This window comes from Colossoma macropomum, unplaced genomic scaffold (assembly GCF_904425465.1).
Source record: "Colossoma macropomum unplaced genomic scaffold, Colossoma_macropomum, whole genome shotgun sequence".
Taxonomy (NCBI): domain Eukaryota; kingdom Metazoa; phylum Chordata; class Actinopteri; order Characiformes; family Serrasalmidae; genus Colossoma; species Colossoma macropomum.
This window is the reverse complement of record NW_023494809.1, coordinates 15,667,652-15,688,488: the sequence shown is the minus strand read 5'-3', so window position 1 is coordinate 15,688,488 and position 20,837 is coordinate 15,667,652. Positions and strand designations below refer to the sequence as shown.

Below are 20,837 nucleotides of genomic sequence, written 5' to 3'. Positions count from 1 at the left end.
ATATGCTAATATCTAACGCTAACAGCTAGCAGTGGGCTGTTGTATCTTGGCAATGATGTGACATATCACTGCCTTTGAAGTGTCTCAAACATGAGTCAGTTGCAGATAACTTCATCACAATGTTGCCTTCTAAACCCCTGACTTATGAGATAGCACAGGCAGCGAGGCATCACAGTTTTAGTCCAGAGGCGGAGCCCTATTTTAGCCACGCCCCTGCATTTCAGAGCTGCAAGTGAGACTAGATCCCTGTCCCTCATGGCCACATGTTGAGCAGTTAGATCCCATTGTTTTAAAGTAAATGTGTCCCAAAGTCTGAAAAACAGTTTGTAACAGTAAGAATTGTCACTACTGAGACACATATTTTTTGCAATTTAGTAAACTTTTTTTGTTTTAATGAAACATTTTATAATTTTATGTGTACAGCTGTTTAAAGCTGCGTCATGTGTTAATCATGTACTGGCTAGTGGTTTTGATTTATGCTAAAAATGAGCTAAAATTGTCACTTCCGAAAACTTTGGTAAAGTTTTGGTAGTGTCGTGATTTTGTAAGTGACAAAATGTAACGTTCAGTCATTTGTTTTAATAAATAAACATAAGATGTAGGGTCACTTTAAATTATTTTAGTCCAAGTCTGAAATATGTTTTTAACTCTGACTTTCAACCAATTCAGTAGAGTGATCCACATACTGAAACTGTGAGAACTTCTAATTATACTATGATATAAATTTTTGGCCGTACCACCCACTACTAATGTATTGTCCCTTATAGCTAGTAGTGCTCTCAATGTTCTCTGGTACGCAACCAAGCTAGGTCTATATTTACAACATAGACTAAACACTACAGCACTATAAACAGTCATTAGCGTTTTTTAAACAATAGTAGTAGAATGAAAACTAGACAGGAACAAAGTCCCAGCAAATTTACCCCCATCACACTTTAACAATCAAAAAAATCACAATCTAAATCACTTTATTAATTTAAGTTAGGTAGAGACACTAAACATTGGAACCACATTGTTTGCTCATCTATAGAGCAGTCTTAAGAAAGTTACAAAAGGAGGCATAATGTCATACTGTCAACAAATGGCAAAAAAAAAAAATGAAGAGGTAGTGATTTTAGGCTCATCACTGTAAGTGAAGAAATGGTGCCTATTGGAATGTACATTAAATTCATAAATGTTTTTCTTAGACATACAAGATATTCATATATCTATCCAAGGAGAACAATTTCAGTCCAAGTTACAAGAAACATGATACAGATTTTAGCTGGACATCGGAATAAAGATGTAGTGAATGTTTGGCAGGATTTCTGAGATTTTCAAACCATTTCGGTCAACACAGGCGAATCGATGGTTCACATACTTTCTTCAGTCCGAGCCCTGCTTCAGAGAACTGCTGATTTAAAAAAATAAAGTATATGCTGATTGAAAAAAGGAAATAATAAGACACACACCTCTTCCAGCCACATACAATTTAAAAACAGAGTTTGACAAATGACCCACAAAATCAATAGAGGTGGGCTGGTTTGTTTCTGTTCTCCTCTTCATTAATCAGATTGATCTTATCTAGTGGAGGACGGCGATCCTCAGTTTCAACTCAGTGAGCTTCAAACTGCTCAAAACACAGACTGGCTTTTTCACAAAGTATACCAGCCAAGAGACGCAGACTGAGTTTTCCTACACACACTGAGCAGCCATAACTGCGTATGGACCATATTTATGAGAAAACATAAACAAATGCTGGTGATTTGAAGGACAGCAAAAGGCTTAAATGGCTAAACTGTTCACACTGATCTTTCAGGTCTAAAAGACCGGGATCAGATGAGAAGGTTGGGTTTTATTTTGGGTTTAATGTTGGATTTGCCAGGGAGATCAACACAGAGTTTATCACTGAGTTTACTTTTGGGTTTAAAGTTGGGCTTACAGTCCAACCCTGGGGTTTAATGGCAGCTCATCTTTGGACTTAACATTGGGTTTGCCATGGACATTAACATTGAGTTTTTCACTGGGTTCATAGTTGGGTTTAATGTTGGGCTTACCATTGGATTTAGCACTGGGTTTGTCATTGGGTTTACCTTTGGGTTGTTTATTATTGAGTTTAACAATAGGTTTAATGCTAGACTTTAACACTGGGTTTACCGTTGGCTTTACTGTATTGTTTGGGTTTAACATTAGGTTGACTGTATGGTTGGGTTTAAAGTTGGGTTTAACATTTGCTGTCTCATTTGGGTTAAACGCTGGATTTAACCTTGGGGCTTACTTCTGACAGATGAAACGATTGCCTCTAGTTTCTGCGAAATGAGGTGGCGTACTGGTTTAGCTAATAGCATTGGCAGTGTAGAGAAATTAGGTAATTACAGTGCATGTCTACAAGTAAAAAAGTGACAAGATTTTACTGTTCATACAGTAACATACTGTATATTTTCACAAAGACACTAGATAATGCTGGTGACTACATTATGTAAATAATTACTGAATATCTCATGTATGATTTCAAAACTATTGACACAGTATATAGATGGCTGGTTTCTTTTAAAACAAACCAAACAAAAAATAATAAAGACAAATAAATCCTTAGCGTAGTTACACAGCTTTCTTTGTTCCAGAGGAACAATATGGTAAACCTTTGCATCTGCTCAATGCAAGTGCACCAGTCTGAATTCAGTCTCTCTTCTGTCCACTCTGCTCTCAGTGGTGTTTCCTCGTGTGGATAGCTAATATGCCCTGGAGTTCGGGAGTCGTTGTCTAGATCCCGTTCTTCGCTTCGTTGTTGTTCATAGCTTCTTTCCTTTGGGCCAAGAAAGGGTACATGCACTTGTCCGCCCCGAGGAAACGGTACATACAAACAATGGCCTCGAATGGCAGGATGCTGGAACAGAAAGAGAGAGAAAACAGGACCGTTTGAATCGAGACAAAAAAATTACATCATATGAGCATATCGCCAAATACGCTTCCTGTAGTGCAATTTGTCAGAATGACCGTGTGGATCTAAATATCATATGAGTGCTTTTTTTTATTAAAGATTGAATCACAGTCAAAACTGGCAGATTTCGACTGTCATTCAATCTTTAACAAAAAAAATACATTTGGTAAATGATATACATCGTTTGGTAAATCTAAAATGAATGAAGAAAGTAAATATCGGCGCTCACCTTTTCATGAAGTTGACCATATAGACGATGCGGGGTGTGCAGACCATCGGCTGGTCAGTCAGGATGGCCCTCATAGCCTGTTTCACACAGAACTCTGGCCTCAGTGGAGGCAAAAATGGCTCAATTTCTTTCCTAGTTGGAGAAAAAATAATGAGATGAAAAAAGCTCAGAGACTTTTCAAAGTCAACTAAGTTTACATGCATACCAGTGGTTAAGACTGTGGGTCTAACTAAGATATGATCACGTTAATAGAACGGTTCGATTGTCGAAGTCCACCTAAGAAATTAGTCTAGGCTTAGTGGTTCAGGCTGACATTGGCTGGACTAGTTCAGACAGATTTGGACATAAACTAATGAATCGCTCCACTGAGACATTCTGTGGCTCCTTCTGCAGCAACACCAAACAAACATGGGTAACAAAAGATGAAAGACCCACACTTTTTCATCCCTCACGTTAAACCCTTCATATTAAGCCACTGGTCTAAAGTGATGTGGTCATGTGTCTGAAAGACTGAATACGACAGATTAAGATACATTTTTAGCCATATGCTTTGATAAATTTTGTCACATTTGTGCTCTGGCAAGCTCAGAGAACATATGGACCATTGGACCAATATTATTTTTCCCGACACTGGTGAACAGAGACGCCATCAAAAATCAGAAGGCATTTTAGAGGCAGGGCAAGAGTCATTATATTAAATGACAGATTACAGGAAAACAAGAACTTAGCCTTTTAAATGATATACAATAAATTGTGCTGAATATGGCCAGATGAAAAAAAAATAATAATAATAATTTCAGATTTACTTTAAAAAAAGGTATGGAACTTAGGTGGTCCTGAAGGGAGTGTTCCATGCTGTAGGTTAGTCAAGACTAAGCAAACAGGACTGAAAGTGGGCTAATCTTTTATATATTCATACATGTAAACTAAAGTCGTTCAGTGCAGTTTGTAGTAGGTAGCAGACTAGCATATAGCAGCTTTCAAATACAAATTTCTCAGCAGAGGAATTTTACCGCAACTCTTTATCACAAAAATAAACAAAGAACACGGAGGCTGTGAAACAGCTGTTGTAGCTTATTAGCTAGCCATTAGCTAGCATTTGTTGTTTTGGGCCTATGCATGTTTCGATACAGCAAAAATAAGGAGTTGTTGATGATGTGCCTTTTGCTAATAAGTTTATGTTTCCATTTTTGGGTTATTAGAGCATTGAACACTTTAAAAGTACAACTTGTAAAACAAAAGCTGATTTATAGTGTCCCATGCTAATGTTCTAGCCATAAGCTAACACACTAGCTACAAGCTAAGAAGCTAACAAGCTAGTCACGATACAGTACAATGTTGTATTTTTAGCTCCCTATTAATGACACTTCTCCTGGTGTATCTGATTATACTTCTTTCCTTGGTTATGACGAAAATGATATCACTTGGCTGATTTGTTCTGCATCAGATATTTTGCTGTACTCAATTTTGAAACTTGTTCGTGTGTTGTCTCAAGGTGGGAAACCCCAGTAGAACTGAGACCACTTGAAAGCAGCAGAAGAGCTTAGTTAGTCTATTGTGCGCCTGTAACCATAACTACTGTTGGGACAGGAATTGGATCCCGTGTCAAAGAAGCGAGTCTGCGTCTGAAAGGAGAGCGTGCGTGCGTAGGGACGTCATTGTGCTAGTAGAAAGCCAAGCTGAGTGTGACATGAGTGGACACAAGCAAAGCTACCCTGAGCACTGTTCAGCAGTGTCCACTTGAACCACGTCCCTATTGTCTCCTTCTGTCTTTAATGGAAATCCAATAAGTTACCTTATCCTGCAGCCTCGGAACATGCCCGTGTCCACCAGGTAAGGGCACACCAGTGTCATTTTGATGCCGTCTTTCTCCGAAGCCTTGATTTCGTGGCTCAGGGACTCGTGGAAGCCGATGGCTCCGAACTTGCTAGCGCAGTAATCCTGTAATCGTGAAGGAAAAAAAAACAGCAGTCTTTTAAAAATCGAGCAGAACTGAAGCTCCCCAGGCTCTTTTCCTCTCTGTAATGACACAGCTCCATCAGAATGGCTAACTTCGACAGTCTCATTAGCATTCTTCAGTCTTGCGTAGCTGCAGGAAGGTTTTGATGTGGCTCACTGTGGACATAATCTTCAAAACCAGCTTGGTCAAACACAGATGCGTGTAGATAAACATACAGGGATAAAGAGATTCCACACAACGTCAGCAGCAGCTTTACTCACTGCATTAAGGCCCGGCCATAAAAACACCCACACTCACTGTTTCTAGCCATTATATTGGGTCAGAAACATTGCCGGCTGCTTTGAAGTGAGGCTAACTTGAGGATAAGGGTTGCTACAACACAAGCATATGGGCATCTAACAAAACAAAAAAGGCAGCCCCCCCCCAACCCCCCCAAAGGCCGCTGGAAAAATGACACCAGGTTGGACCGCAGTGAAAGGAAGTTGTACAAGCAGCAGAATATTAACTCAGAGCGGCCTTTCACTGGCGCAGGCTAGAGTAACCAGTTTGGCACCAATCCTTTAACCATCCCAGCAAACAGACTGTATTTACATCCCAGAAAAAAAGAAAAAAAGACTCATTGTGTGAATTAATGAATAGAGAAAGACTGAAAAAGTTGAATATGAATGCTAGAGTACAGAAAAAGAATCTATAGACAGATGTCTTGCTGAGTTTATGTCTGTGGACTCTAAAAACAGGAAATAAGTTCTAACCTACAAGGCCAGCAAAATGCCCCTGACTGTAAAGCGCTTTTTAAAAAAACTTTATGTTTCTGTATGTAGTACTTTATGTATCTTTTAAACTGAGGGTTACTTAGGCTTAGGCTTAGAAAATACATATTACATATAGACACTTACATATATATAACACACATGGCACATGTTATGATTACATAAACAGAATGCACATTTTAACCCCTTAAAATCCCAGGCTTTGTATTCAGTAACTACAGGGACTTGAAATGCAAACTGGTGGAGCGGTTCATAGGTTGTAGATTTGTGTAATAAAACTTTGGGCCTGCTGGTGGGCCCTGGGCATTTAAGAGGTTTAATGCACAAATACTGTTTATTTGCTGAATTTACCATATTCAAAAAAAAGAACTTAAAATGTGGTCTTTTTTACATTTTATATGTATATTTTTTCCAATATATTAATTTATTTTCACTTAGAAATTCAACAAAACATGTCATTTGATCGGGGCGGGGGTGGGGGGGGATATGTTTAAACTTTTGCATACTTTTATAGACTTATGTAAATACTTATATTAGGTGTGGGCGATATCAACTCAAATATATATCACAGTATTTTCCACTATTTGGGACAATAAAGGTATCACAATATCTAAAGAGTTGATTAATTTAACATAGTAATATATATATATATATATACACACACACTACACACTAAGCAGAGGTCCTGGTAGCTTTTTATCAGGCAGAGCGATAGTTGTAGCTGCAATGCTGATGTCTGATGCTGTGATAAGCCACTGCACTAAGACTTCTCTAAACTTTCTATGGTTTTCCTTTTATCTGAAGCTGCCAGTAGATTTATTCGGTTTCTGCAGTGCACTAACCTCCACGCCAGCTGTGCTGAAGAGGCCCAGTGAACTGGCAACTGTCACAATGTGGCCATGGTTCATCTCCAGCATCTTGGGGAGAAATGCCTTGGTGGTCTGGAAGAGGATGAGGGAAAGAGAGAGAGAGAAAAAAGAGGTTATTTTCCTGATGCTCTTCATCTTTGCCAAAGCCCTTTGATCCTGGATTTTTTTCCCCTCCCTCCCTCTGCTAATAATTCACAAAGACTAAACAATCCTCATCTGCTCAGCCCTACTGAGGGAGTGCAGGAACAGTTCTGTTTCTGTCTGAAAGGCTATTACTGACCACTCCGTTTTCACAAGATCCCCTGAGACTAATTTGAACAGAACTTACTTACTTATCTGGACAAAGAACAACTTCCAGAAGTATTAGCAAGACAAATGATGTTTCATTTGGAAGTAATATGAGGGTGCTTTCATTAGAAGAAAGCAAACAATGACACTAGCAATGCTGGCTTTGTGGGTTTAAAAATCAGGTTGGAATTGCATGTGAATGAATGAATCAATGAATCAATGAATGAATAACGCTGCTCTCCCATATGCATCCATCAATAGTAACGGGATAGGAATCACGGGTTGCAATGTCTACAGCACAAATACAGCCATTTTATTTACTATCTTTTTTTCTGAGTTTTTATATGTAATGTTGATGATGGTAAAATTATGATAAATCTGAAAAAAGTTTCTTTGGGGACTATCTTGGCTCACAACGTCCTGCATGTATCTCTCCACATGCATGTATCTCTCCATCATTAAACATACGTTTTAGGCTAAAACCTTTTCAAAACTATCATAAAATAAAATCTGGGATCTTAGACATTAGCCAGTGTATTCGTACCCCTTTCATGTAACAACTTTCTATGAGGGAGCTTTTAAAGGTGGATGTCTGGTTCCTGTCACCACCACTGTGAACAATTCTCACTCTCTTCTCTAGAACGGAGCGTTTCACAACATACCACTTTGAATGAGAAGCAATGGAGTTCCCCTTTGATCCTTAAAAGTTGCCGTTAAAGTCAGCAATGCTGTAGTTTTCTAAGAATTATTTCTGTGTCATAGCTCATTGAAACAACAGCAGATTCTAAAGTAGAAGACCATCTTTTACATTTTGTACGTCTTTTGTCTTTTTCTAATTTGAAAAAGCAAGAAAAAGTTAGAAGTCCAGATTCGAACCTGTTCTTGCAAAATGTAAGTCAAATGTCAAATGTTTACTCCCCAGTACATACAGCACATACAAGAAAAATGAGCGGCAAACTCAATGGAATTCATTGTTTTTGTGGTGTCATGAAAACACATTTACAAATATCAGCCTATTCAGCCTATAGCAGTTTAGCTACATACATTCTCACTGAAGTTATAAGGCCTGTTTCAGCCCAGACTGTTTTTTCAATGAGGCACAATACAGGACAGCCAATCAGAACAGCATTAATTTACATATACCAGTATTACAGGCACAGTAACATAAATAGCCTAATTAATTTAGATGAAGAGAAGTTGGGACATGGTCATGTAGAAATGAATTATGACTGTTTTTGGTTTATAACAATACACAGACATTATGCAGCCCTGGGGGAAAAAGAAAAATAAATGAAAAAGGGCTGTGGGCCCTTTAACTGCTGCATACTTGCAGAAGTACAGTACAGTCTGTCTGTGGCTTTATAGAGGATTCTTCATGAACAGCATATAAAAAGCAGGAGGCCAAGAATAACAGACAGGACCTTAATACAGCCAGTGATATCAGAGTTCATAAACGTGATGGAGAGAAATGAGCCTGAGAGTGGTACCAGCTCGCACAGTTCTGCTCCGTGAGCTAAAATGCCTTTCAGCTCTGCCAGCAGGCTTTAAAAACATCAATCTGACAACCTGCTGGAATTTCTGCGCTGTCTGCAAGCATGCACACCATCCAGAAACAGGTTAGCGTGATTAATGGACGAATAAAACAACCTGTGATTTTCAATGCTGGCTATGTTCAGTTTGCAGTTTCTTTTATTGCGGTTTCTTTTATTGGCCCATATTGCACCTTTTATTTAGAATTCATTTCTTTATGTCAAATATGTGATTGGTTTGGCTTTATGTAAACAAAAACAGTCATAAGTCATTTTTTACATGACTATTTTCCCAACCTCTCTTTATCCCTTAGAACTGTACAGCCTCTTGTTGTTACTGTGCCATAAGGACTGCTGTATATAAATAAGTTCTGTCCTGATTCAAAATGCAGTCCAGGCTGAAATATAACTTCAGCTTGAATGGGCGGGGCCAAACAGCTGGAGGCCAAATGGGCCAATGTGTTGACAAATTCAAAACAGGTTGTTTTTGCAGTATAGCTTCTTTATATAGATGAACGGTACATTCTGAAACAATGTTTAAAAAAAATAAGCGCATCTTATTCTGTCACCTGAGAGGTGCTGGACAGAACGAGGGCTGAAATGCTAAAATGGTGGTTAGCATGAGTACACATGGAGTGTTAGAGTTGAAGAGGCTCGTATCACTCACACCAGCAGCAGCTGTGGAGTTTACAGTCAGCGCTGCTGCCAGTAGAACAGATTAGATTGCTGTTGCGGCCTTCTTGGCTAAAACGGAAAATTACTACCTGAACTAAAACACATAGAATGTATTAAAACCGGTTCAGCTAGTCTGTTCTAATCTCAGGTTTAACAGATTAATGTGATGTGACAACGTGAGTTTAGCAGTTTTAAACAGAGTGTAGGGGTGGTCAATGTGACGATACTGTTATTGTGATCAATTATGTCACAATACTCTTTTCAGAGCATATGATGGGTGAGGACAGCACTTCTAGAACACTGAACAACTGAATCTTGACAACATGAATCTTAATACAGACATATTTAGACCAATTATAAAAACAAGTACAACCAGTGTAGTAAAGGGCTGACCTACAAGAGGCTGTAGGTAACAGTAATTTTATCACGGATAAGGGTAAGGAGAAAAAACTTCTTAACCGTGATAAAATCAGTGTAACTTCAAGTGGCTTATTGCTTTATAAAACTGCAGACAACATAAAATATGATAAAATACATGTTTAAATACATAATTAATAATAATCGAGAAAAACAATTATTCCACCAAAAAATATAGCTCCTTTAAAGTATGTTATTGCTACTAAGCAACCAGGGACTGCCGAAAAAAAAACAAGAATGTTCAGTTGCCCAACATATATAGTATAAAGTATATTGCAGCCATTTTATGAACTTTTAAACTTTTTGTCATAAAATAATGAACATATAAACAAATAATAATAACATAATATAATAATAATATAATAAAGCATTGTTTCATGCAAATACCATTACCATTAGTTTTTGGTCTCAAATTACCACCTCGAGGTCAATTTCTATTTCTATTAGCACCTCTAAGTGTTTTCGAGTCTTTTTTTAGCCTCAAGCTAGCTTCCCCCATATCTCAAATGGCTCCCTACAAAGGAATTAAAGTCCTGCACCCAAACAGTGCATAATATGCTTAACCAATAGTAATTTGAGATTCAGCCACATGCACAATTAAATAGCGAACAAATAGTGGGTGTAGAAGAATTTCATAACTTACACAGCGCACTATTTAGGGAGCAGAGAGTCATTTGAGATTCAGCAGTGGTTTAATGCTACTTAAGGCAGAACTAAAGCACAGAGACATAAAGCATGTAAGACATTCGAACTTTCTATATTGCAGTTTCACAGTGAATCATGTAATAAGTACCAGACATATTATAAAGGAGGACATAGGTCACTGGTTGGAAATGGGAAAGCTTGTAACACTCAACCTGATGTCTGTTTACATGGTCCCACCCTTTCTTTTCTAATTCGAAGGCTTTGAAGAAACAGAGTTGTTGTTTATCCTGTTAGCTATATTTTAGCCTACTAGATATCAACCTGTTAGCTAACAGACCAGGCTAATTTTAGTTAAGAAAATAAGTTGTTAGCCCCTCAGTTTAAACAGAACCTAGTTCTTGCTTCATTTATCCTTACACTGCTCCATGTGAGCAGGATTACAGTCCAAGATCACTTTAATAGCATAAAGATTTTTGTGACTTGCCGTAATACAGAATTCAGTTGATGTGAGGTGGTAGCTGTGCACATATTAAGTATTTTACAATGCCTTCAAATACGGCTCAACTGATGAGATTTTAGGACTAAAACTATCCATACACATCTACTTTTACAAGGGATGCACAATGATATTGTATCGTTGACGCTGGGTTACTGTACTAAAATATCTGCATTTTTAGCCCAACAAATAAATGTTATATTTATCTGTTCTGCAAAGTCAGGTAGATTTAGTTTAAGTTTCAACACTTCAGAAATCTTCATGTATCAGTGTCGGCATCAGCTTACCCATATCGGTACATTCTTAAATTTTACCAGTTGATTTTTTTTCTCCTGTTCCTCGTTAGTTTATTTTTGCAGACATTCAAAGTCTTTGTAGCACTGCTGTTTTTGCAAAAATCCACGAAAAACATACTGTGTATCGTGATGTAATATTTTTGCCACCATTATAGAGCGCGCAAAATCGCTTGAGTTGTGAATCCAGCCCCCCGTGGTCCCGCCGACCTCTCGGACACAAAACGTGTGAAGCCGAACACGAGTTCATGTCTTACTTCGTAGCTTCCGTAATTGGTTCTCAACGCTTGCGTTTACGCTAAATTAACTCCCAACAGCGCGGGGCTTCCTCTGCCCATGCCCGGTGCGCCTCCTAATTGAGACAAACTCAAGTGCGGCGCTCCGCACAAAAGCTTTTCTCAGCTGCCGCGTCAGCCTGGATTAGTGCTACTGTTTAAACAACAGGAATACATACAAATGTTGGGTGTGGATAGCTGGACATTAATTAGCCGTCCAACAAAGAAGACCAGTCTGTGCTAAAAACAAAATGTGGCATTTTCTGTTTTTTCTGCTTTGACTGACCAGACTGGTGTTTGTTTGATGATAACTTAAACAAAGCCATTCAGAGGAACAAACAACTTTCACTTTTGTGCGCTGCATCAAAAAAACACATGGACGCTTAAGAAAGAAAAATGGGAAGAAACAACTGGATGACGAATCACTGGATAACAAACAAGAATATAATGAATACACGAATAAAAGTAAACCATTTTGATGCTAACAAAGCCCTGAATGAAGTAAGTTACTATGCCTATGGTAACAAAAATGTGTTCAACCCATAATGGCCTGAACAGCCTTTAATTTAAAAAAGAATTCCACCACTTTTTCAAGAGTTCTGCATAATTAAATGGTTAAGATGTAAACAAAGTCATTCAGAGTGGTTTGGTGTGAAATGCTCCATTCTAAAGAAACTTTTAGAGTCAGAATTGTTCACAGTGGTGGTGACAGGAACCAGACATCCACCTCTAAAGCTCCCTCACACAACGTTATTACATGAAATGGTTATGAATACGCTGATTGATGTCTGAGACATTGTTTCACAATAGTTTTGACGTGATTTTGGCCCTAAAACCAGTTTGTTCAATACACTCATGGTGGAGGGGTACATGCAGAGCGCTGTGAGGCAAAATAGTCCCCAAAGGAAACTTATTTTTTCAGATTTACCCCTATTTTATCATCATCAACATTACATATAAAACTCACTGTGTAGGTTCACTGTTGGTTTTGGATAGTAAATAAAATGGCTATATTTGTTTTGTAGTGACCCCTGGTTCCTATCACCACCACTGTAAAGACATTTGAGTCTCTACAATGAACCATTTAAACCAGTCTGAATGACTGAGAAAATTCTGCACAGTAAAAAAAATATCGCTGGAATTCCTCTTCTATTTCTATAGAGCCATTTAGAGAAAAGTAAACAGGTTTGGAAACATAGTGTGCATTGTATTTCTCAGAGGTGAGAAAATACCTTGATTTTTGAGAAATCAAACTAAGAATAAATAATAATAATAATAACAGACATTTAATTCTCACAAGTAAAAAAATTCTATTCAAATCGTACAAGAATCCTATTTTATTCAAAACCGAAATTAAGCAACTTCTCTATTTTGGGTCTCTCCAGCATATCAAGTTCAACCCTGGGCATTTAAAGCGCTAATTACAAATAACATCTCTTTTAAAAAACAAAGTCTAAGGCAACAAAAATCTGTTCAACACCACAATAGCTGCCAAGTGGTTTTGAACGGCACCACGCATATGAACGTTTCCAAGTTAAGTAACAAACACAGGTGCACGGCTCTCTAAGCCCATCTAAGACTACCCGAATGAGACCCTTCTGCCTGGCCGGCCCTTTTCTCCAGGTCTAGCAGGAATGCAGCAGAACTCTGGCTCCTGCCACTTGGAATCTTGTCAAGCAGATCCCAAGACAAGAAAGTAATTGTGGCAGAAGTGGGTCAGGCAGCAGCTCGCCATTACAGCTCTCAGCTCTCCCTGCTGGACGCTTTCTAAAGGTGAACCGATATCAGCACAGTATCGATAAACCTGAAACACAAAACTGTAGCGCTGGTTGTTGTTGTTTACCGGCTCTATAGTTGGTTTAAATCTGACTTTTTTATGATCCGAGTATCGTAAAAGGAGTATAACAAGAACATATCATCTAAGAATCAATTCTTTTGTCCACTTCTCGTGCTTTTCGTTTCACGCTTCTCTGCAGGGATGTTTGCCAGAGTCCCTCTTCAAAGCCCGAACTCACTCTCGTTGCGTCCGCCTACAGCTGTGTCCGTCACACTTGTGGAATGTGCTGCCCACAAATCACAGCGAATAACTGTGTTCAAAACCAAGTCCTTCACTTCAGAAAAAGAAAAGGAAGAGGGGAGGGGCAGTGAGGGGATTAAATGAAGACAGAAATGCAGGAAGAGAGAAACTTCCTCAAATACATGCTAGAGCTGCATGATATGAACAAATGCAGCCCTGCGATTATACTGTTAAGATGTGCGATATTCTTAATATAGTAAAAAGGTAACTGGAGCATTAAAGATTGGTCAGCATTCATTTTAACCAAAACTGGCCTTTGCTGGATGACCTGAATGTGCTGATTAATCAAAATACCTACAGAAACTCATCCAGAGCTGTGATTGGACAGAATGATCATGGCAAACTGTAAATAACACTGTGATTTGTTAGAGGGCTCATTTGCATATTCCAGCCTTCTGTGATATCAGTATTGTAAAAGCCAATATCAACAATAATAATAGAATAGAATAGAATAGAATAGAAATTATAGCTCCAAAGTCTTCTGAACATCATAACATTTTATAAAACAGATTTTTGGGTTATGATAGTTATGATAGAATGCACAATACAGTAAAACCTGTATCTTTAGACAGTGTCACTCTGGTATTATTCTAACCCCAACACTCTCTCACTACATACTCACTCTCACTGAGTAGTTTACCGGCTGAGAGAGAGAGTGACCTCACTTCCTGTTGGCTCTTACTGCACTGCTGCATTCCCACAATACAATCCAGTAAAATAAAGACGAGGTCCATCTGGAACGTGGCCTCCTCGCCTGCACTGTTCCCAAACACAGCTGTCCACTTCAAAACTCTCAGAGTAACAGACTGACTGTGAAAAAACAGACCTTACCAGCTTACCAGCAAAAAGAAAGGTAAGACTAAAATACGGCTGTTAAGCTCTTTGTGAGGCCTTTGAAGGGCCCATATTACAGAAAAACCAAACTTTCCTTGCTACCTTCATGTGAGAGTTTGATATAGTACAAAAAGACTGCAAAAACAGCCAACTAACTCTTTACACACATCCGCATATGTAGCCTACGTCAATTTAGCTTCGCCCATTTACGCTGGAGTTATACAGAGTATTGCCTTTTGAATGAGGCACAGCCAGAGGCACATCACAATAGAGCATATACATACATTTACATATATTAGTCTTAAAGACACAGCCTGTCTAATTCTAAGGGATAAAAAGAGGATAAAAAAGGTAATGAAAAAATAAATTATTAACTGACTTTGGTCCATGAAACTGCTCAAACATCATGGATCTCAGGGGAAAAATTATATAATTTAGGATATGTGCCCTTTAACACAATAAGTATAGACATACATTTAATCCTCAGTTGTGTAGAGATGTTATGTAATTTCTATTCTATGTAATGCAATGTATTATGTAATTACATATGTAATTAAAGACTGTACACAACAATAACTTTTCATCAAATTCAAATCTACTTACAACCACAAATGTGCTATGGATTGAAAGTTCAGAATATGCACTTTCCAGACAATTTCTCCAGTTTTTTCAGAATTAAAGGGGAATTCCACCAATTTTTCAAAATTTCTGCATAATTCCGTGGTTGAGATGTAAACATACATTTTTAGGCTAAAATCTTCTCAAAACCATCATAAAAGAATGTCTCAAAGGCAGCGTATTCATAAACATTCCATGTAATAACTTTTTGTGAGGGAGCATTTGGAGGTGGATGTCTGTTCCTATCAGCACCACTGTGAACAATTCTACCTCAGCAAATTTCTCTAGAATGGAGCATTTCACACCAAACCACTCTGAATGACTTTGTTTACAACTTAGCCATTTAATTAAGCAGTAATTAAAAAAAAAGTATTTGGAATTCCCCTTTAAAACATGCTTTCGTCATTGTCAGTTATAAGTGGCTCTTCTAAGGGAATTAAAAAAAATCTTCTTAAAAAAACACAGAAAGTATGAAGCAACAGTGATCCATCCAAAGTACTGGGTTAAACATCGTGAGCATGCAGCGGCCAACTGACCAATTAAAGTTACATGTGTCTCACAGACAAAGAGCTGTGCCGGTGCAGACCGGTTTGTGGCTTTAACGAACCACATCCTCCGTACTGTGGCCACCGCGCGTCCCTATTCATTAAAGTCTGCTTTCATCTTATACCAGAGGACTCACCGCACAGAGCTTAAAAACATTCTCAAAACCTTAATGACCATTCCAACTAAACCACAAAACAAGTGCATCTGCACCAGGAACACTACTGCAGAGCACAATGCAGTGTACACTCAGCTTTAAGGCACTGTTAAACATTTACAAGGCAATTCATTAAAGGTGAATTCCACCAACTTACACATAATTCAGTGGTGGAGATGTAAACAAAGTCATTCAGAGTGGTCTGATGTTAAATGCTCCACTCTAGAGAAAATTATCAACTCAGATTTCTTTACAGTGGAGGTGATAGAAACCAGACACTGTCTACAATGCAAATCATTTTATTTACGATCCAAAACCAACTACACTTGTTGTCTGAGTTTTTTTATGTAATGTTGATGGTAAAAAGTGGCAAATCTGAAAAACTAAGTTTTCTTTGGCCTCACAACACCCTGCAAGTAACCACCATGAATGTGGTTTAAAAAGATTATAGACCTAATCCTTCTCAAAACTATAACAAAATAATGTATCAGACATCAGGCAGTGTTTTCATAACCACTTAATGTCATAAAACTCTACATTAAACTCTTTGGGCGTCTGGTTCCCATCACCACTACTACGAAAACTTCTGATTCTAGATCGGAGCATTTCACATCAAATCACTTCAAATGTCTTTGTTCACATCTTAACTATTTATGCTGAAATTTTTAAAAATCAGTGGAATTCCTTTCTAAGATGGAGTAAGAAATCAATTTGTCAAAATAAATGAATGAAATATGATTAAGTCATAATGGGCTGCCATCCATCAGCTACCTTGCTTTGCAGTTACTCTACACTGGTTGTTGTTGTTTACATAACTATTTATAATTAGTCTAAATCTGCATTCATTATGATCCCTGCAGTTTAATGTTGTAGAAGTACTGATCAAATACTCAGAAAAGAGTATCATAACATAATTTATAACAACATATCTTCATATCACCCAGCCCTTGCATTAATTCCTACTACAATTAATGAAAAAAGTAAAATAAAACTAGCACTCACTACAAGTCTCACTAAAGGACCCTCAAAGACTGTGAATTCAAAGGCACAATGGTATGCATTCATCTTATCCATTCAAATAGCCCAATCAGCACTGCTTAATTAATTCTTTGTGAAAGTCTGTCTGCCGCTGTGTGAATCTTCACACGTCTCTGTGCCGGCCATCAATAACTCCGTCACGCTAATAAACAAACAACAAACAACCTGCTCTGCTCAGATTTTAACACCCAAAAACGTCTGCAAATGGGTGGCTTTAACACAGCATGACCCCCAGCAAACTGCTGACCCCCAGGTGGTCCAGCAGAAACAATGCAGCCTGCAGAAGTCCTGCGCTCATTCGTTTACCAACACAAGGTTAATTAGAGAGAAGCCAGATGAAAACGGCTTTGTCCAAATGGCACTTCTCCGAGCAGGATGTGCTCTTCAATGGGCTTTTAATGAACAAACCAAAGCTGGACACCCCCACCAATCTCCTCCAATCTCTGCTTTTGTGTCAGGCTAAGTTTTGGAGGAGTGCCATACTAAAACGCCGAAGGACCCAAAACTTGATGAAATAGTTCAATCAACAAAAGTTAATGTTAAAAAAGTTAACAGTCAATGCTAACAATTACCATTATTAGTTACCAATTAGCATTATGCAAAATGTCTATAGACCTTGCTTAGCTTTGGAGGGGTGGCACAGCAAAACACTTTTAAAGGGACACACTATTAAAATACCAAGGAATTACATCTGTAAGGGAAAAGTTCAGTCAAAAGTTAAAAAAAAGGTAACAACGAATGAGAACCAAATAGCAAATGTACATGGACCTGGCAGTGCTTTGGAGAGGGGCTATGCTAAAACACCAAAGAGCCAAAGTTCAGTCAAAAAAAGTTAGTCTTAAAAAAGCTAGCAATAAATGCTATCAAAATAAAGAATACGCTAAGGTCAATCACTCCATTTAGTCACTGCTTTTGTGTGTGTAAAGATGTGTATAGACTTTGGCAAAGCAAACACCAAAGTATTCCGTCCATAAAAGAATAGTTTAGTCAAAAAAGCTATCAATAAATGAAAGCAAACAGTCACCAGTTAGCATTGGAGCTAAGGCACACCACTAAAACACCAAAGAGCCACATTCATAAACGAATACTTCAGTCCAAAAAAGCTAATAATACATGTTAGCAGTAAGCTAGTGTCAAAAAGCTAACCATAAATAAAAGTAAAGTGTCACCAGATAGCATGTCTGTAGGCCTGGCTAAACTGTGGAGCTTTGGAGTAGGCCCAGTTGAAACACCCAAACACCCATTCCTTAAGGGAATAGTTAAAAGCTAATGTTGTTAAGAATAGGCTGAGCAATATGAATACAGTGGTATTAGTGTCACTCAACAGTATGATTTTTTAGCAGTATTGACAGATATTAGTTTTATTTCTGACTATCATTCAGATTTTTACTATCTCATATCTTAGCATTCATACTAAGGCACTCCGCCGACCACACATTCTGCACATACCATCTCAGTTATACAGAGTAATTCTGGCTGCAAACAAAGGGCTTAATGAAAACAAATGCTGAACACTCAGAGACACACAGACAGGCCTTCTGCACTGGAAAATGCACTAAAGAGCTCAACAGCATTTTTTAGTTGACCTCAACTGGCAGAACTAACATTTTATCCCCTCAAGTCATCAGATTGATCTGCCACTGGACAAATAAAGGCAGTCTTGACTGCCCCAAATCTCAAAGATGCCACTTTATCAGAAACTTTGCTCTTGTAGCTCCAGCCTGCTGGTGTTTCTAATAAAGTGGCCAATGAGTGGAAGTACAAGGTCAGTGTTTCTAATAAAGAGGCTAGTGAGAGGAAGTACAAGGTTGGGATAAGCATGTATCAAAGCAGCTGAAAAAATCACATCTGTGTCACATTTAGTCAAAAAATCAGATCTGAGCCACTACAGTCTATATTAGAGAGATATTCAAATCGAGACTCACCCAGAAGTGGGCGTGGCAGTTGACCACCATCGTCCTCTCAATCAGCTCATCCGGACACTCCAGCAGGTGATGACCCGACACCACGCCGGCGTTATTGATCAGCAGGTCCACCTCCCCCACCTCCCTGCGCACTCGCTCGGCTGTGGAGTACACACTCTCCCGCTTACCCACGTCACACACGTACGTGTACACCTGTGGCTGGAACGCAGAACCCTCCTCTGACCCAGAACCTGCAGGAACATGCACAAAAGACACAAACCTTCAGCACAATCAACAAACTGATTAAGATGACGGGCTCTGTCCTGCCACAGTGGATGCACCAGAGATACTATTCTGCCAATTTCTCAGCTAAATCAATATGTCAATCCATCTATCACAACAGTACATGTTTCACATTCAGCATCACCTTCAGTAAGACCTCACCAATCACAGCTAATAAAGGCATTACTGTCAATATCAGATCAATACTATATTGTGACCTACTGACCAACTGATTGTGTGTTCCCACTTTGTTGGTATTGTCTTCACTAATTTGCATTACGTAAGATTTGGTCTTCTCTCTCTTTCTCTCTCCCCTCATTCTCTCTTTCTGTTCCCTTTTCATTCTTGTCACTCTTTCCATTGTGACTTTCTTCAGTCTCTTTCACACTCTCTTCATTCTCTCTCATACTCTCTCTGCTCCCTCTCCACTCTCTCTCCACTCCCTCTTCATAATCTCTCTCTTCATTCTCTCTCACTCTTCACTCTCACTCTTTCCATTCTTTCTTTCTTCTTGTCACTCTCCATTCTTACTTCCTTTATTCTTTCACACTCTCTTCACTCTGTTTCCTCTTCACTCTCTCTCTACTCCCTCTTCATTCTCTCTCCACCCTCTCTCTCCTTCTCTCCATTCTCTCTCACTTTTTATTCTCTCCATACTCTCACTCTTTTCACTCTCTCTTCATTCTGTCATCCTCTTTCACTCCCTTCATTCTCTTCCACACTCCCTCCATTATAACCTTCTTCATTCTCTCTCACACTCTCTTCATTCATTCATTCTCTCTCTCTCTCACTTACCCTCCGTTTGCGTGTCCAGTTCTCTGTAGATTTCTCTGACCATCTCTGCGGTCTCCTCGTTGCTTGTGCTGTTTATGTCCCACAGCACGAGTGTGGCGCGGCGGCGCGCGAACTCCCGCGCGAACAGGCGGCCGAGCTCCCCACCGGCGCCCGTAATCACGCACACCTGCCCGGTCACACTCTTCTCCTTCGGCCGCACGAGCCAGCGTAGCGCGGCGGCCAGCACAGCCCACGCGACCTGCAGCAGCACCACGAGGAATTCCAGCGCGAGGGCCAGCATGGCAGCGAGAGACGTCAATACTAACTGACTGGAACTAATCGACTAATAAAGCACTAATAAACTGCTAATAAATCACTAATAGAGCACAATAAACCTTTAATAAATCACTAATAGAGCACTAATAAACTGCTAATAAATCACTAATAGAGCACTAATAAACCGCTAATAAATCACTAACAGAGCACTAATAAACCTCTAATGACAGCTTCTCCAAAGTGATCAGTAGTTGTTGTGTTTTTTGTTATGATGTAGTATAAATCAGCGCACGAGTTTCATTCAGATCCCTGTTGAAGTTAAACTCTTCTGCAGGCTAGTCCACTCTACCGAATATTAATTAATAATATTAACAGCATATTAAACCTGTGTAATAATAATAAATAAATACCGCGTGCGTTAAACCCGTCACTGCGCTCTAAGCTCTCCGCGCGCTGCTCTGACGCTCCTGTGTGTGCGGCTCGCGCTCTGACTACTCTAAGTGTTTGATCTAGGCGCGTGCTCTCCGCTGCTCTCCGCGCGCTGACTGTCTGAGCTGCAGCTGCGCGCGCTTTAAAGCGGCATCGCGCTGCCCTGAGGACCACTGAGGGAAGGAGGAGGGGTCTTGAGGAGCGCCTGAGTGAAAATACAACAACGGGTAACGATATAATGACAAGAGTTTAGATATATAACACATTAATAACACACATTGAACACACATTAATACTTATATATAAGATTAATACTTCTGAGAAGATTAGATATAAGACAATCCACTTGCATAAGGAAGGAGATCAAAATGAAAAAGACAGGAGTTTCCAAAACTGGAGTTCAAAAAGTGTGATTAAAAGGTACAGAGAAAATGGGATTCCTAACAACCACCTGAAAGACCTGGTAGACCACCAAATCTGTCCCCATCAGACAAACAGGACCTAAAGCTTTCAACTTTGAGAGAGAGGAGAAAATCAAG

At 39.1% G+C, this 20,837-nt stretch overlaps 1 protein-coding gene across 1 annotated transcript; it reads right to left on the bottom strand.

Moving 5' to 3' along the window:
- Positions 1-951: 951 nt before the first annotated feature.
- rdh10a (retinol dehydrogenase 10a) lies at positions 952-20,403 on the bottom strand. Its single transcript, XM_036558291.1, has 6 exons — positions 19,615-20,403; positions 18,559-18,788; positions 6,722-6,820; positions 4,945-5,090; positions 3,150-3,281; positions 952-2,866 (listed from the first exon to the last, which is right to left on the bottom strand). The coding sequence occupies exons 1-6, from the start codon at positions 19,892-19,894 to the stop codon at positions 2,743-2,745; spliced, it is 1,011 nt and encodes a 336-aa protein (XP_036414184.1). The 5' UTR covers positions 19,895-20,403; the 3' UTR covers positions 952-2,742.
- Positions 20,404-20,837: the final 434 nt, after the last annotated feature.

What these genes read in the sequence shown, in the direction of transcription:
- rdh10a (XM_036558291.1), bottom strand. Translation starts at nt 19,894, where the DNA reads ATGCTGGCCCTCGCGCTGGAATTCCTCGTGGTGCTGCTGCAGGTCGCG. An exon ending in ACTGCCACGCCCACTTCTGG is followed by an intron (nt 6,821 to 18,558) that starts GTGAGTCTCGAT and finishes ATCCTCTTCCAG; the next exon opens with ACCACCAAGGCATTTCTCCC. An exon ending in TCAGCACAGCTGGCGTGGAG is followed by an intron (nt 5,091 to 6,721) that starts GTTAGTGCACTG and finishes TCACGATTACAG; the next exon opens with GATTACTGCGCTAGCAAGTT.